The sequence below is a fragment of the Cherax quadricarinatus genome, chromosome 89 (assembly GCF_038502225.1).
Source record: "Cherax quadricarinatus isolate ZL_2023a chromosome 89, ASM3850222v1, whole genome shotgun sequence".
NCBI lineage: Eukaryota > Metazoa > Arthropoda > Malacostraca > Decapoda > Parastacidae > Cherax > Cherax quadricarinatus.
Window position 1 is genome coordinate 7,915,358 of NC_091380.1, and position 18,691 is coordinate 7,934,048.

Consider the following 18,691-nt stretch of genomic DNA (forward strand, 5'->3'; position numbering starts at 1 on the left):
GGGCTTTGAACCTAATAAACTGTGATTCATTAAACTTGTTACACTTGTTTATTAATATTAATGCACAACATAAAAGGCACAATACCGTGACTGGAACGATACACAAATAACCCGCACATAGAAGAGAGGAGCTTACGACTTTGTAAATGGTCCAAGTTGGACTGAAATGTCGTCATAAGCTCCTCTCTTCTATGTGCGGGTTATTTGTGTAATATTAATGCATTATAAAATTAATTATGGAAATATTATACTCGCCTGTAATCAATTACCATATAGTTGGGAAATGAGTGATTTAATGCACTTTTCATTTCTGTGATAGACATTTATTTTCAAGTTTCTTATAATGCATTTTATATACATTATATTAAAAAATCCAAATTTTAACTCATGAATTCACAAAATCCAACTTATTAACAAATTTAATTATCTACACATCTAAGGACAATTAATTACCTGAAGTCTAGACATGGCATCTGCCTGGGTTTGTAACTGGTGTTGGGCTGACAGTAGTTCCAATCGACAGTCCGTCAGTGCTCGTTCTCTTTCTGTTGCTTCTTGCTTCAGCTCCGTCAGCAGGTCACTTTCCTTACAAACACCACTGTAACAGAAGAAAATGTTTGGGTACAGGCTTCAATACCTTCTACATGTCACTTTCATTACAAACATCTCTCTAAATTCAAATTCAAGGTCATTTCCACATGATACAGTGTTTATAGAGGAATGGGTGACTTTTACATGCAGGTGACATCTGCCTGAAATGCCCCAGTTCCGACCGAAATGCCCTGGTACTGCCTGAAATGCCCCGTTATGATAGTAGCTTTCTTTGTACTTAACAAATCAAAATTATAATTACACACTGTAACCTTTGCAAGGAAATAAAATTTTTATCTCTATGCAGAAAGCCCATGATTATGCAGAGCATTTTGGGCAATAAAAGAAAATGTTTGGTTGCAGTGCATTCTACAGGTCATTCTCTTGAGAAACACCACAGTACTGTAAGAACATGTCTGGTTACTGCCTTATATAAAACGAAAATTTTGGCAAATGACTTCAGTGCTTTCTTTATGTCTCTTTCTTAAGAAACTCACTATTGTAATGAAAAATGTTTGGCGTATTTGTGATTTAAGAGGGACTGCAATAAGCCAGTTCCTAAATTTTCCTGTTAAACCCCCCTCTCGCCCTTTTTTTAACAGCGAGACGTCTCCCGATACTACAGTTCAAAACTACAACTATCTCACCCCTCCTTCAGAGTGCAGGCACTGTACTTCCCACCTCCGGGACTTAAGTCCGGCTAACTGTACTTTATTTCCCCATCTGGCATGAAAATGAGTCCCTGGTAACTATGAAAAGATTCTGCTTACCACTGTCCCATTTTCTAGAGTGGCGTCATTAATAATGTGCAATTAAAACATCATTCTGTTGATTAACCTACTGTTGCTTGTGTTGTTTCTGTTAAAACATTCTGTTAATTATCCTACTGTTGCTTGTGTTTCTGTTAAAACATCATTTTTCTGATTAACCTACTGTTGCTTGTGTTTCTGTTAAAACATCATTTTGTTGATTAACCTACTGTTGTTTGTGTTTCTGTTTCTTCTGTATCGAAGCCAATTTCTGTTGCTGCTGCTGCTGCTGAAGCGTCAACATAGAGTGTGAGGAGGGAGGTGGCGGAGGCAGGTGTCTCACGGCAGAGTTGACGGTGTGATGTAGCGGAAGTTCGTGAGGACCCTCTCCGGGGCTTCCCTCGCCAATCTGTTTGCTCCGTTTCCTGCTGTGTCTCCCGAACGCTCGCCGGAATGAACTCCGAAGCTGAAAGTCGCAGTGCTCAATCACTCGTCAGTCTTATGCAGTCTTGTGGCTTTGTAACACATCATTATTATATCCATGAGGTACAATATTCATTAAAAAATTTAAGTGAAGTATTTGTTAGTATTAAGTATTTTACAAACTTTTTTTTTAAATATAGAGAAGCTCTTAAAGATTTGTACAAAGTAAGCTTATTATGAAAGTTAATAACATCTTGCAGCTTGAAGCTCCTTACCCAGCTTCGTTTTTTAAGCTTAGCTTGATTGGGAGGGTTAAGGCTATCCGACTGTGTATGACTAAGGTTATGGGAATTGCAGTGTGTCATGTGTGTTGCACTAAGCGACCTGGACCCCAGCGATGCATAAGACGACATAGAAGCTCCACTGACTGTTGAGGTGACACTTGACACGCTGTCACACGACAACTGCCGCTCCATGCTCAAGTATCCTGTTGGCAGAGATTATATTAATTGCAATTATTACGATGGTGAAGAAGAATCCTTCCTCCATAAGCCATGCGTGTTGTAAAAGGCAACTAAAATCCCAGGAGCAAGGGGCTAGTAACCCCTTCTCCTGTATAAATTACTCAATGCAAAAAGAAGAAATACTCGTGTTTCTGCTTTTATGGGTCACCCTGCCTTGGTGAGAGATGGTCAGTGTGTAAAAAAAGAAATTACAGTGGAACCTCAGATATCGAACTTTCTTCGGTCCAGAAGGCTGTTCGAGTGCCTTTACCGAATGAATTCATTCCCATCAGGAATAATGTAAATTAGATTAGCCCATTTCAGACCCTCAAAAATACACTTATAAAAGCACTTACAAAAATACACTTATAAAAGCACTTACAAAAATACACTTACATAATTGGTCGTGTTGGAAGCAGTTCGATTTTTGAGGTTCCACTGTATATTATATTATATTGAAGGGTTATCTGAACTGTCATATCTGTGTGCCTCTTGCAAGACAGCGATAGTGTAAATGATGGCGAATGTGTTTCTGTTTTGGGTCAGTGCTAAACCCGTTGGAGTCGTATAGTGTCTGGGAAAATGAAAGGCAATCAGGTTTAATCCAAGAAAGGGGAGAATAGCTCCAATTCCTTGCATCAAGAGCCCCTCACTGGCATCAAGGAGCCTTGCTTAAGAGAGCCACAGTATATTAAAATACAATGGACCCCCGCTTAACGATCACCTCCCAATGCGACCAATTATGTAAGTGTATTTATGTAAGTGCGTTTGTACGTGTATGTTTGGGGGTCTGAAATGGACTAATCTACTTCACAATATTCCTTATGGGAACAAATTCGGTCAGTATTGGCACCTGAACATACTTCTGGAATGAAATAATATCGTTAACTGGGGGTCCACTGTATTCTAAATGTACAAAATGACCATAAATTCCAAAATCGAAAAATATATTCTTTTCTAACACTTTCATATACATATATGTTGTGTATTTTTGGGCTAACCTGCCAATTAAGATAAATGCAATCAAATTCCTGCAAAAAACAATTCTGATATATATTACAAATTAACAGGAGTAAATGCAACAGTAGCAAAATAAAGATAACTGAATTAGATCATTTAGTAGTAACTAAACCTTGGTTAGGTTACAGAAGAAAGGTTAGATCTGGCTGGGTTAGGTTAGGCATGCAACGTTACAGCTGATGCAAAGTAATTACTCTACACTACAAACTGATGTACACTACATTATTATATACATCATTATATCAATTTAAATAAGCAAAACTAATCAACAAACATTCCAAAAATCCACAACATACATGTTTATAGAAGATATACATACTATGCATAAGTATACGAGAAAAATTTCTGACTCTCAAATTTGGGAAATGTTTAGATTTAAATTCATATTTTAACTTATTTTTATGTGGCACAAAGATTTTGTTGTTTACATGTAATAAAATATTGTTAAGCAAAAAAAAAAAAAAAAAAAAAAAAAGCCACTAGTATGCATTGCATACCAGTTACCTTCTGTGGAGTTCCCTTGATGCTGGCAAATAGATCTTGATATCAAGAACTGAAGTTATCCTCTTCTTCCTTGGAACAAACCTGATTACCTCACATTCTCCATTTCAGTTCTTGGTATATCATTATCAAGTAAAAATTTCATAATGGTTTAAGTCAGAAAGACAACCCATCTAGATTTCATCTCCAATTTGTCTTCATTTCAAGACAAGTCACGGGGGGTGGAAATCCTTAGCTTAAGTACTTTCGCACTTCTCAGTGCATCATCAGGAGCTGTGCAGAGTTGCAAGGCAACAACTGAAGGAATGAGGGGAAGTTTCCTCAGAGACATGCAGTGCTGGTTTGTCACCTGCTGCAGCCTCTCTCGGAATCTGCGGCAGGTGACAAACTCGCACTGCGCTACTCCGAGAAAACTTACCCTCACTCCTTCAGTTGTTGCCTTGCAACTCTGCACAGCTCCTGATGACACGCTGAGGAGTATGAAAGCACTTGAGCTAAAGATTTCCACCCCTCATGGTTTGTCTTGCATAGTTAAGATCGCCTGTCTCCGATTGTTTGAACTTTGTCTAATTGTAAATTGACAAAAAAATTGTATATTTCTTTTTAACACACTGGCCATCTTCCACCAAGGTAGGGTGACCCAAAAAAGAAACACTTTCACCATCACTCACACTATCACTGTCTTACCAGGGGTGTACAGATACGACAGTTCAGATGTCCCTCCAAATTGCAAATATCTCAGACTCCTCCTTTAGAGTGCAGGCACTATACTTCCCACCTCCAGGACTCAAGTCCGGCTATTGTGGGTTTTTATGTACTACTGGTGAAAATGCTGACAAGTACAAAATGCAGAAAAAAGTCCAAAATGACTAAAATAAAAAGCTTTAACTTTAGTGCATAACAGGAAAAATCATTTAGGATTTTTATTCAATGTTTTGGACATGTGTAGATAATATGATTATTAAGGAATATTTTTTCAATACTTTTGACATACGGAGAAGCCATGATATGGTAACATGGTTAAGGGGAATACTCTGTAATGTCTACTGGATAAAATAGTGTATGTAACTCACTACCCATGCCCATTCAAACACTTATATTAAACTTAACACCTAAAATTACCTCAAAGTGTATTCTCTGGAGTGCTGGAAACACATACAGGTACTCTACTCTCTCATATAATTTACAACTGGAAAACACTACGGGAAATGAAAAATTGTATGGTGATACCAACGAGATATGGAAAAATGCACTTATGTACAGTTCAGGATATTTATTAGAGGAAACGTTTCACAAAACAAAGAAAAGTTTATTTCTTTGCAAAGGTTACAACGTGCGTTTACATTTCATGATTGGGGCAAAGAAATCCACTATCATGCCGAGGCATTTCAGGCAGGAGAGTCGCTGCTGCCTGCTAAGTTTAGACTGCCCGTAATGCCAAGGCATGATAGTGGCTCTCTTTGCACTACAAATCATTGTAAACCCTCACTGTAAACTGCCTATGTAAATGTACTTCCTAAAATATGTCAACCACATTGTGGAGTTGCAAGGAAGTAAACGAATTTTGAATTTTGAATTTTGACTGAAAAAGCCACTCATAGCAAAACCTTATTTATTTATTTATTTATTTTCCAATTTGTGCACACATACAGAGGTACAAAAAAAATACAGATAAGAGCAGTATGCCAAAGCCACTTATACTATGCATAGCATTACGGGCTGGCTTAAAATTAACTTAAGATTAACTAAGCAATGATTATTATTATAATCAAAAAGAAGCGCTAAGCCACAAGGACTATACAGCGCTGCTACTAAGCAATGATGAAATCAGTGATAAAACATTAATGTAAACAGATAACTATAAAGCACAAGTGAGTATTACAAAGACAGGTCATATGGTTGCATTCAGTTAGGTAGTGATTCTGTTAGGTAGTGTATTTAAAAAATAATAAAGTTAGATTGGGTTTTAGGTTTAACATTTATGTGATATAATTGTGAGAAACATTTAAGATATACAATTTATAATGTTCAGTTATTCAGTATTTATTTGGTTTTGGGTGAGTAAGTAATCTTTGAGAAGAGACTTGAATTTATAAACAGGTTGTGTTTCTTTTATATTTACAGGTAATGAATTCCAGATTTTAGGGCCTTTTATGTGCATTGAGTTTTTGCATAGTGTGAGATGGACACGAGGAACATCAAAGAGTGATCTGTGCCTTGTGTTATGGTCATGTGTTCTGTTGAGGTTGGCAAGGAGATGTTTGAGGGGAGGGTTAATATCAGAGTTAAGTGTTCTATGTATGTAATAGGTGCAGTAATAAGTATGGATGTTTTGTATGGTGAGTAGGTTTAGTGTATTGAATATTGGTGGAGTGTGCTGCCTGTAGTGAGAATTTGTTATCATTCTAACTGCAGCCTTTTGTTGGGTAATTAGTGGTCTGAGATAGTTAATTGTTGTTGAGCCCCATGCACAAATTCCATAGGTGAGATAGGGGTAAATAAGAGAGTGATATAGGGCCAGGAGGGCTGACTGTGGAACATAGTACCGTATCTTCGATAGTATGCCTACAGTCTTGGAAATTTTCTTAGAAATTTGATGTATATGTGTATGAAATTTGAGTCTATTATCAAGGTGGATTCCTAAGAATTTTCCCTCTGTTAGTTTTGTGATAGGTGATCCATTTATCATTATGTTAAGAGGGACATCTGTAGCTCTGTTACCAAACTGAATGAAGTAGGTTTTGTCAATGTTTAGTGTAAGTTTGTTAGTCCTCATCCAGGTAGATATTTTCTGTAATTCGGTATTTACAGTATTGGCTAGCGTGACTGGGCTCGGGTGAGAGAAGACGTATGTAGTGTCATCTGCAAATAGTGTGGGTTTGAGTAATTGCGAAGCATTTGGAAGGTCATTTATGTATAGGAGAAAGAGAAGAGGGCCAAGGACACTTCCCTGTGGGACACCAACTGTAATTGGTTGTGCAGAAGAGTTTGCCCCATTTGCGTACACATATTGGCTTCTGTTGCTGAGGTAAGACTTGAGGTAGTTGAGGGAGTGCCCTCTTATACCATAGTGTGACAATTTTACGTGGAGCAAGTCATGGTCAACTGTATCAAAAGCTTTACGTAAGTCAATGAAGATCCCCAGTGGGACTTCTTTTTTCTCTATTGCAGTGTATATATGTTCTAGCATGTGTATAATAGCATCATTAGTATTTTTATTAGGCCTGAATCCAAATTGGCAGGGGTTGAGTATGTTTTGGGAGATAAGGTAGGAGTAGATTCGTTTATGAATTAATTTTTCGAAGATTTTTGAGAGAGGGTGTAAGTTGGATATTGGCCTATAGTTATTCAACTCTGTTTGGTCTCCTCCTTTGTGGATCGGGGTGACCCTTGCTATTTTGAGTACTGTAGGGAAGGTGGAGGATTCAATGGATTTGTTAAAGAGTGTTGCAATGATTGGTGATAGCACTTGTGACACTTTTTTGTATATAAGGGGTGGTAAGGTATTTAAATCTCCTGCCTTGTTTTTTAGTGCGTTGATAATAAGGGAGACTTCGTATGGGTTAGTCGGAGCTAGGAACAGTGTGTTCGGGTAGTTGCCGGTGAGGTAGTCATTTGGTGGGGTATCTGAGCTTGGGATTTTATTGGCAAGGTTTTGTCCTATAGTGGAGAAGAAATCATTGAGTCTGTTTGCTGTTTCTGTTGGTGGGAGTTGGGGTTCATCTGTTTTTGCTAATTTTATTTCGCTATTTCGTGATATCTTTTTTGTTCCCAGAATTTCTGATAGGGTTTTCCAGGTCTTTTTTATATCACCTCGTAAGTTGGATAATCTGTTCTCATAATATAATTTTTTTGCCCTTCTTATCAGGCTGGTTAGGATTGACGAGTAACGTTTTGTTTGGTCTCTGGTTATGTGACCCATTCTGTACTGTTTTTCATATTGGTGTTTTGTATTTATGGATTTGAGAATGCTGGGTGTTAGCCAGGGACTGTTCAGTCTCTTTGCTGTCATCTGTTTAGTTTTTTTAGGGCAGTGCTTGTTATAGAGGTATTGGGTTTTTTTTAGAAAATTATTAATACATTCGTCAATATCTGTATAGGTTTCTAGCTCAGTGTGCCAATCAATGTTTGCTATTGCTGTTGTGAAGTTATTAATGGCTGCCTCATTATGAAGTCTGAAGGTGACTTTAGTAGTGTCTTGGGGTAGTTTACCAAGAGTTGTTATGAGGAAAGTAGGGTAGTGGTCTGTGGTATTATCTGTAATTATGCCTGATTTTAAAGGGGATATGGTGTTGGTCCAGATGTGGTCAAGTAAGGAAACACTAGTCTCTGTAACTCTTGTAGGTTTTGTTACTGTTGGTAGTAACATACAGTTACTCATTGTGTTTGTGAATTCAGTAACGTGTGGGTCCTGGTCTTGCAGGAGATTTATATTGAAGTCACCTGAGAGTAGTAAGTGATCTTTGTTCATGCGTGCATCAGTTATCATACTTCCTAGATTTTGACTAAATTGGCTAATGTTTGACTGTGGAACTCTGTAGATGTTTATCAATGTGAGAGGTTTTTGTAGGTACTTTGATTTGAATTTAGCTATTATATATTCCCCATGTTCATCCCTTGTGCAAGTATTAGTGATACATTCTAGTTGGTCTGAGTAGTATATGGCTGTGCCACCCCCTTGTTGATCTGGCCTACAGTTGTGTATGGCTGTGTAACCAGGAATGGCATAGACATCTGTACTATCAGGCTTTAGCCAGGTTTCAGTTAGTGTAATGATGGACATATTGGCATGTAAGGAATTTAGTAATGCTATGAGGTCATCGTAATGCTTGCTTAAAGATCTGATATTGTAGTTAAATATAGTTATGTTGTTGTTGGCACTGAGAAGTGCCTTTGATTGTTCTGCAGTGTAGTAATTACAGTTACTGTTTGATTCATTTAAGTCATTAAATAAGAGGTTGGTATCAGGATCAATGCTTGTAATCATAAGATTTGTAGTGAATCTATAGTTTGAATTAAGTATAAAACAAAGTAAATAGTCTTAAGCTAAAAAATAGCACCTGGATTATTTAACAAATGTAAAATAATGAGCTAAGGGACTAATACAAATAAAGTGATGATCAAATAGTGGAGCTTGGGAATATGATAGTAGATAGTACTATAAAGGTAATTTTTTAAAGTTAGAATTATAGTATAAAATTATAATATAAAAGGGACTAATATAGGTTGTGGTGACGATAAAGTGGTAATCAAAAAAATGAGCTTTGGAATATAATGGCAAAATTGTGAACTTATTCTACTTTAGCACCTAAGAATAGCACCTTGATTATTTTAACAATTGTGAATATATAAACTAGGATAGTTATATAAAGCTAAAATAAAGGAGAAAACATATAAGGGACTAAAATTAAGTAATGGTAAGCAAAGTTAAATGGGCAGATGGTAGGAATTATAATATAAACTTATAATATAAAAATACAATTTGAAATGGTACTTGCAATTGCACTAGAGTCTGGTATAGGTTGTTGACAAGATCAAGATTATACCTAGATTTAAATTGACAAAATAAAATTCACAATTAAAGTACCAAAAGAATAATAGTAAAAAAATAACAATGGTAATGTCTTGATTATAATATGATAGTAAGAGGGTAGACAGGTACACAGGTACAAGGGATAATATAAAGGTTGGGGTTGAATATAAAAACTTGAAAATTTGGCTACAAAATGTTATGAGAAGTATAAAATAATGTTTAATGTACAAAATTAAAATTGACTGGTAGTAAATATGGTGTTTAATAAATATCCTGAACTCTACATACGTGTTTTTTCCACACTACAGGAAATGAATCCAAATCTACACGTTGAAGACAACTTCTTTCACATGAGAGTACAATAAAACACCAATGGAAACCCATGGGACAATAAGTACAATAAAATATACATACATTTTCAATACACAAACTTCAAATATAAGAATAATTTACATGCCTTTGATTGTCTTTACTATCAAACTGGTAGTCATGGAAGGTAAGGAGGTCCCTATTTCTACCTTCTTCTTTCAACGTACCTGGAGTTTACCTGGAGAGAGTTCCGGGGGTCAAAGCCCCTGCGGCCCGGTCTGTGACCAGCCGTATCCCACCGAGGCGGGGTGGCCCAAAAGGAAAAATGAAAGTTTCACCTTTTAAATTTAGTAATTTATACAGGAGAAGGGGTTACTAGGCCCTTGGTCCCGGCAGTTTAGTCGCCTCTTACAACACGCATGGCATACGGAGGAAGAATTCTGTTCCACTTCCCCATGGAGATAAGAGGAAATATACAAGAACAAGAACTAGAAAGAAAATAGAAGAAAGCCCAGAGGGGTGTGTATATATATATATATATATATGCTTGTACATGTATGTGTAGTGTGACCTAAGTGTAAGTAGAAGTAGCAAGATGTACCTGAAATCTTGCATGTTTATGAGACAGAAAAAAAGACACCAGCAATCCTACCATCATGTAAAACAATTACAGGCTTCCGTTTTACACTCACTTGGCAGGATGGTAGTACCTCCCTGGGCGGTTGCTGTCTACCAACCTACTACCTATGCTATTTCTACCTATCTGGTTTAATTATAATTACCTGGTTGGTTTATCAAAGCACTGAGCTTCACTCAGGCTCTGAGTTAATTACTTGCACTGGTTCACTTCTCTCTAAATATCCTCCAGTCAATTACTCTTCCCTCCACCAGAGTATAACACAAGAATATTACAATGACAAAAATGGGGAATATCATTCTAATGATCATAGCCTAGATTAAAGGCAATAATTATAATATTTCAAGTTATACTGACTCTTTTGGGTTATCTTAAGTTTAATTTATGTAATTTACCAACAAGGTTTGCACATAACAATGTTTTTTTTATTTTTCCAACACACCGGCCATCTCCCGCCAAGGCAGGATGATCTAAAAAAGAAAAGCTAAAAGTGTTTCTTTTTACATATAGTGATTTATACAGAAGAAGGGGTTACTATCCCCTTGCTCCCGGCATTTTAGTCGCCTCTTACAACACGCATGGCTTACGGAGGAAGAATTCTGTTCCACTTTCCCCACGTAGAATATATCAATTTTCTTCTTCTTTCTTTCAACACACCGGCCGTATCCCACCGAGGCGGGGTGGCCCAAAAGGAAAAACGAAAGTTTCTCCTTTCACATTTAGTAATATATACAGGAGAGGTTACTAGCCCCTTGCTCCCGGCATTTTAGTCGCCTCTTACAACATGCATGGCTTACAAAGGAAGAATTCTGTTCCACTTCCCCATGTAGAATATATCAATTTATCTACTGCAAATGTATAAATGTCTAGTAGTCTGTAGACCATATATAGTGATAAATGTTAAAAATACATTCATCATCATTCCTTCAATTTATTGTCTTGTCAGAAGTGTTTTAAAATCAGAGTGTAGATGACCCTCTAACTGACACACCTCCACCCCTCTGTCAGAGTGCAGGCAATGTACTTCTCACCCTCAAGACTCAAGGCAAGTTAACCAGTTTCCCTGATTCCTTTTGTAAATGTCACTTTGCTCACATACCAATAACATGTCAGGCACTTAAGAAAACTTGTCTCTACTCGCTCCAATCTAACGCTCTCACACAAACCTCTGGAACACTCGTGTCCCTTCCTCCAGCTCGAGACAACCCCTACCCCTTCTTCCTTCCACCCCAGATATACCTTTATATCCACTCTTCATCATCCTATTCCCCTTCATTCTATCTCATTGCTCAAATCACCTCATCAACCCCCTCCTCAGTCCTTGGTGATCCCTCGCTATCTAATTTCTACATTCCAAATTCTCTACTTAATTTTAAAACTACGAATTGCTTTCAATTATTTTCATGATATTTCATTTTTATTATAATAAATAGCATTGATCTCAGAGAGAGAGAGAGAGAGAGAGAGAGAGAGACAGAGAGAGACAGAGAGAGAGAGACAGAGAGACAGAGAGACAGAGAGAGAGACAGAGAGAGACAGAGACAGAGACAGAGAGAGAGAGAGAGAGAGTTAAAACTAAATTCCTCTCCAACCATTCAGTCATTAATGACAATAACTTATAAAAACGAGTGTTAACATACAAATTAATTACAAATTGTTAGAACATTTATTTATAAGAGAGAAACAGTATGTATAAAAAATAAAATAAAATGGTCTTCGTCATTAAGTTTATTGTCACACTTTCTGTCAATGGGGTGCATTTAATACTTTATGTGAAGAGCTAAACCCCTGTGGGCTATGCAGAGCACTCTGATTTTTCTGTATTTTTTAACATACTAGTCATCTCCCACTGAGGCAGGAGTATACCCAGAGAGGGCTTTGGGGGTAAACATCCCCACGGCCCAGTCTGTGACTAGGCCTCGTGGTGACCCGAAAAACAAGAAACAATACTTGTTCTTTTTACATTTAGTAATTTATGCAGAAGGGGTCATTAGCTCCTTGCTCCTGGCATTTTAACCTCTTATGACACACATGGCTTACGGACTGCAGCATTAGGGTTAAAAACAGCAGTTATTACTGGGATACCTCAGGGATATGTTTGAAAGACAATATTCAAAATAAAGTTGCTAGTAATGGCAAATCAACTGATCAACAAACAAAGAGAGATAGTAGAGGGCAACGAGTGACTAACTCCCTTAAGGTTTACTATACAAATAGTAAGAGTCTAAGAAATAAGATAGACGAGCTAAGATTACTTGCAAGTGTAGGTAATATAGATATTATTGGTATAATAGAGGCCTGGTTCAACCTGAAAGATACAGAAATGCCTTCTGAATGCAACATACAGGGTTATAAACTATTCTACACTGATAGGGTCAACAGGAAGGGTGGTGGAGTGGCGATGTATGTCAGAGAAAATTTAAATTGTCATCTTAGACATGATATAAGATTAGAAACATCGAACACAGAATCTGTTTGGCTACAGTTTCTCGAGGGACGTGACAAATTAATTCTGGGTGTGATTTATAGGCCCCCAAACCTTGATAGGGAGTGCAGTAAGCTGTTATGGGACGAAATTCACATGGCATCTAGATGTGAAATTGTTGTGATAATGGGAGATTTTAACTTAGACAAATTGACTGGAACAATATGACAGGAAATCTTGAGTCTAGTGACTTTCTTGATATGGTTCAGGATTGCTTTTTAGAACAGGTTGTGACAGAACCAACTAGAGGAAACAATCTGCTTGACTTGGTTCTTCCCAACAAAGATTCACTAATTAATAATCTTGAGGTTAATGATGAGCTTGGGGAAAGTGATCACAAATCACTTAGTTTCAATATACAGTATCATGGAATTACCCAGATAACCGCAATCAAATCTCTGTCCCAGATTTTCGCTTGGCCGACTTCATGGGACTGAAAAATTACCTGGGTGGGCTAAATTGGGATGTCCTGACTATGGGTCAGGTAGGTGATCTTGGTTGCCAATGTGACGTTTTTCAGAGCATAGTTCTAGCTGCCCAGACAACTTTTGTTCTGAGTAGGGAAATTAGATCTAACAAAAATGATCCCAAATGGATGAACAATAGATTAAAACATCTCACTGGTCAAATGAGAGGCATATATAGGCATATCAAAAAATGGGCAGTTAAGAAATTAATATATTCAATTAAAGAGAGAAATAAAGAAAGGAATAAGAAAAGCAAAAAGGGATTATGAGGCTAAGGTCACAAGGGATTCAAAGACTAACCCAAAAGGGTTCTTTCAGGTATACAGAAGTAAGATTAGGGACAAGATTGGCCCACCTAAGAGTAACTCTGGTCAGACCACTGACAGTGATAAGGATATGTGTGAAATTCTCAATACCTACTTCCTCTCAGTTTTCACCCAGGAAAATACAAGCAATATTCCTGAAATAATAGATTACATAGAACAGGATGATAATAAACTATGTACAATTGCAGTAACTAGTGACATGGTCCTCAGACAAATAGAGAAACTAAAACCTAACAGATCCCCAGGTCCTGATTAACTGTTTGCAAGGGTGTTAAAGGAATGTAAAGAGGAACTCAGCATACCTTTGGCTAATATTTTTAACATATCACTACAAACTGGCATAGTGCCTGATAAGTGGAAAATGGCAAATGTAATACCTATTTACAAGGCAGGTGACAGGTCCTTGGCTTCGAACTATAGACCAATAAACCTTATCTCCATAGTGGGAAAATTTATGGAATCAATAATTGCCAAAGCAATTCATAGCCATCTTGATAGGCACAGATTGATTAACGAATCTTACAAAGGGGCGTTCCTGTCTTACGAATTTACTAACTTTTTTCACTAAGGTGTTTGAGGAGGTAGATCATGGTAATGAATATGATACTGTGTATATGGACTTCAGTAAGGCTTTCGATAGAGTTCCACACCAGAGGCTATTGAGGAAACTTAAGGCACACGGAATAGGAGTAGAAATTTTTTCCTGGGTAGAGGCATGGCTGACAAATAGGCAGCAGAGAGTTTGCATAAATGGGGAGATATCAGAATGGGGGCACATCACAAGCGGTGTTCCTCAGGGGTCAGTGTTGGGCCCGTTGTTGTTCACAATTTACAAAAACGACATAGATGAGGGAATAAATAGCGACATAAACAAATTTGCTGATGACACCAAAATAAGCCATCCAATTCATTCTAATGAGGACACTAGAGCACTCCAGGATGATTTGAATAGACTGATGCAATGGTCGGAGAAGTGGCAGATGCAGTTTAATATTGACAAATGCAAAGTTCTAAATGTTGGACAGTTAAATAACCATTCCACATATAAACTAAATAATGTAGATCTTAATACTACTGATTGTGAAAAGGATTTAGGAGTTCTGGTTAGCAGTAATCTAAAACCAAGACAACAGTGCATTAGTGTTCGCAATAAAGCTAACAGAATTCTTGGCTTCATATCTAGAAGTATAAATAATAGAAGTCCTCAGGTTGTTCTTCAACTCTATATATCCTTGGTTAGGCCTCATTTAGACTATGCTGCTCAGTTCTGGTCACCGTATTACAGAATGGATATAAATGCTCTGGAAAACGTACAATGGAGGATGACAAAGTTGATCCCATGTATCAGAAATCTTCCCTACGAGGATAGACTGAGGCCTTGAATCTGCACTCTCTAGAAAGGCGCAGAATTAGGGATGATATGATCGAGGTGTATAAATGGAAAACAGGAATAAATAAACGGGATATAAATAGCGTGCTAAATATATCTAGCCAAGACAGGACTCACAACAATGGTTTCAAGTTGGAAAAATTCAGATTCAGGAAGGATATAGGAAAGCACTGATTTGGTGATAGAGTTGCGGATGAGTCGAACAAACTCCCGAGTACAGTTATTCAGGCTAAAACGTTGTGTAGTTTTAAAAATAGGTTAGATAAATACACGAGTGGGTGTGGATGAGTGTGAGTTGGACCTGACTAGCTTGTGCTGCTGGGTCTGGTGCTGTGCTCCATCCTTGAGTGGAGATGACCAGGCTGGGTAGGTCACTGGGATAATCTGGGGGGGGGATCACTGGGCTAATCTGGGGGAAAGGGGACATGGACCTACTCTGCATGGGTCAGTAGGCCTGTTGCAGTGTTCCTTCTTTCTTATGTTCTTCCATTCTAGGATGGGTATCTACCTGGAGGGCATTCTGGGGATCAATGCCCCCACGGCCCGGTCCACGACCAGGCCTCCCGGTGGATCAGGGCCTGATCAACGAGGCTGTTACTGCTGGCCGCACGGAATCCAACGTGTGAACCAAAGCCCAGCTGATCCGGCACCATCTTTAGGTATCTGTCCAGCTCCCTCTTGAAGACAACCAGGTATGCGGTGCATAATAAAGATATTAAGCTAACCTCCCCATAGAGAGCAATCTGAATACTAAATGTAGAAAAAGATTACGAAATTTATCTGTCTTCCAGTGGCAGCACCAAAGAAATGCAAGTAGGAGACTCAAACTTCCATAATCTCCATCTGATCTCAACCCTCCAAAATTACAACAACAACAATAATAATAATAATAATAATAATAATAATAATCCATAGAGAAGGGGAGAAGAATCCTTCTTCTGTAACCATGTCATAAGAGGCGACTAAAATGCCAGAAGCAAGGAGCCAGTAACACCATCTCTTGTATAAATTACCATGCGTAAAATGAAGAAAAACTTGATGAAAATGTTAGCAGGAGGCAGCCAGTGAGTTAAAAAAAATATTAACAGCACAGCTTCAAGACGAGTCTTCTAGCACCCCTCTCAGACAGACTGCCACCTCTCCTATTATACAGAAATTCTGGAGCTGCCCCTGCTGTTTTCTTAGAAGTTCAAAAATAACGAAAATATCTGAGGTTTTCTAGGTAGTAGGTTGGTAGACAACAACCGCCCAGGGAGGTACTACTGTCCTGCCAAGTGACTGTAAAACGAAAGCCTGTAATTATTTTACATGATGGTAGGATTGCTGGTGTCCTTTTTTCTGTCTCATGAAGATGCAAGATTTCAGGTACATCTTGCTACTTCTACTTACACTTAGGTCACACTACACATACATGTACAAGCATATATATACACACCCCTCTGGGTTCTCTTCTATTTTCTTTCTAGTTCTTGTTCTTGTTTATTTCCTCTTACCTCCATGGGGAAGTGGAACAGAATTCTTCCTCCGTAAGCCGTGTGTGTTGTAAGAGGTGACTAAAATGCCGGGAGCAAGGGGCTACTAACCCCTTCTCCTGTATATATTACTAAATGTAAAAGGAGAAACTTTTGTTTTTCCTTTTGGGTCACCCCGCCTCGGTGGGATACGTCCAGTGTGTTGAAAGAAAGAAAGAATTGCAATTAATACATTGCAGCTCACCTGAGTTGACGGATTGGCACACTGCAGAGCTTTGTTGACGCAGAACTGCCGCTGTTTTTCTCAACTCGGCAGCCTCAGTCTCCTGTTAATGAAAAATGATGAATTATCCCTGACCATCCTTAAACTTTATTGACAAGTACTGAAATGTATCACAAAAGCTGATCAATAAAAAGGGAAATCCCATGTGGTCCAGAATGGACCAAAACAATGTCACAGGTTACCATCAGTTTGTGGAACTTAAAGAGCATTCCCCTGCATATGGCGAGTTCTGGGTATTGTGCACGACTGTACGCAGATAATCAGTCACTGCAAAATAGCTGAGAGCTACTAACAGTGTATGTATTGTCTTTGTCTGAATAAGATATATGGGATTAAATCTGACGAAGTCTAATGTAAGTGCTGTATGATCCATCTGTCAAAATCTCATATAAATGCTTTATGATCCATAAAAGTTTAATGCTTAAAATGAATGTAATAAAAATAATACTTCACCAGTTTGTGGGACAGTTATAGTGACTCTGCTTTTCATATTAAAAGAAATTACTATATCTCACCTTAAGGTCAGGAGAAGACGCCAAGCGTTCCAGTTTATCCGTCACACTACTCATCGTCTGCTCAAGGGCACTCACCACACTGGCCTACATGAAAACCATACTATCAAAAGAAAGTACTTTTTTTTTTTTTTGCACACACTGCTAGAGCTGTTATCCTACCTCAGTTTATTTCAAAGCCTAGGCCTATCTACCATCCCCCAGGATGCCACCCACACCAGTCAGCTAACACCCAAGTACCTACTGTGTTTTGTGGCTTATTAGACACATTTTTTTTTCACAAAATGTCTCCAAAAACCACCCTGCATCCTATAAACTAAAGGTTAACCCTTAAACTGTCCAAACATAGATCTACATTTGCGCATGTAGTGCACCAACCTCGATTTTCTCCATGAGAATGTAAAAAAAATGTAGATCTACGTTCGGAGCGCTTTGCGAGCGAACGTAGATCTACGTTTGGACAGTTTAAGGGTTAATGATGGGAGCTATAAGTTTGGGGTGTGGGGTGGGCTGCAGCTCTCCCAGTTAAGTCCGATGCTGAGCCATTGAAACTAAAGCAAGTCTTATAAGCCATGAAATACTGTACTTACTGCAAGGTGAACAGGGATAGCAGATGTAAGGAAAAATGCCTAACATTTCCACTCATGCCAGGGATCGAACCCTGGACTCTCAGTGTGTTAGTTGAGTGCACTACCAACCGAGCCACAACACACCTGTATAGTTATGAGTTTTTCAAAGTCGGAAAACAAATTATTTACCCGAGGACAACTTGTTGCACAGTACATCAGAACAATTTCTTAGCAACTTTATTTTTTAACACGAAACCTGGGAAGGTATTGCATTTTTGCTTTTGTCATGATCCATTACACTGCTGCTGTATAAACATCTTTTTGACTGGCTCCAAATGGCTTTGTCAACAAAGTAAAGGAGAGAGCAATATGTTGCAAATCAACTTCTGTAGAAAGCGAGTAACGTCACAATACCATGACTGGAAAAATACGCAAATAACCTGCACAAAGGAGAAAATTTTATGACAACATTTCAGTCCATTTTGGACCATTAAAGAGTCACTAGTGTGACCATTAACTAGTCACTTGTGTGTCTAGTTAATGATCCAAGTCAGACTGAAACATCACAAGTTTCAATCTCCTGTGTGTGGGTTGTGTAAGTTCTGTGTAGAGTTGTAAGACTTGAAAAAAACTACACAGAAGGAAACACCCCAGTAAAAGATTGTTCTACAATGGGTCTTGTTTCACTGTCTTCATTTTTATTCATATAAAAATATTAACTGAATAATTTCTCTTCTACTCTAGTACACTAGATTATTGTTATTATATGGTATCCACAAAAAGTTTTAAACTTATTTTACTGGAATATGTTTTATGCTATGTGAACTCAAGTGCTAAATCCTTAGCTGTTATTTAAGCTGAACAGCAAGAAAGATACAAATGACATGGTACAGGGGAGTCCTGCATGTACAGCACCTTTTT

The 18,691-nt window shown here is 38.0% G+C and overlaps 1 protein-coding gene across 2 annotated transcripts in view; it reads right to left on the reverse strand.

Annotated features, from left to right (window-relative positions):
- The window catches only part of LOC128697222 (neuron navigator 2), a 407,376-nt gene that overhangs the window by 22,760 nt on the left and 365,925 nt on the right, over positions 1-18,691 (reverse strand). For both annotated transcript variants that reach the window (XM_070104147.1, XM_070104146.1), the window contains 5 exons: positions 17,205-17,288; positions 16,651-16,732; positions 2,039-2,250; positions 1,571-1,806; positions 454-598 (listed from right to left, as the gene is read on the reverse strand). In XM_070104147.1, coding sequence (XP_069960248.1) covers positions 454-598; positions 1,571-1,806; positions 2,039-2,250; positions 16,651-16,732; positions 17,205-17,288 — 759 coding nt within the window. The remainder of the gene's footprint in view (positions 1-453; positions 599-1,570; positions 1,807-2,038; positions 2,251-16,650; positions 16,733-17,204; positions 17,289-18,691) is intronic.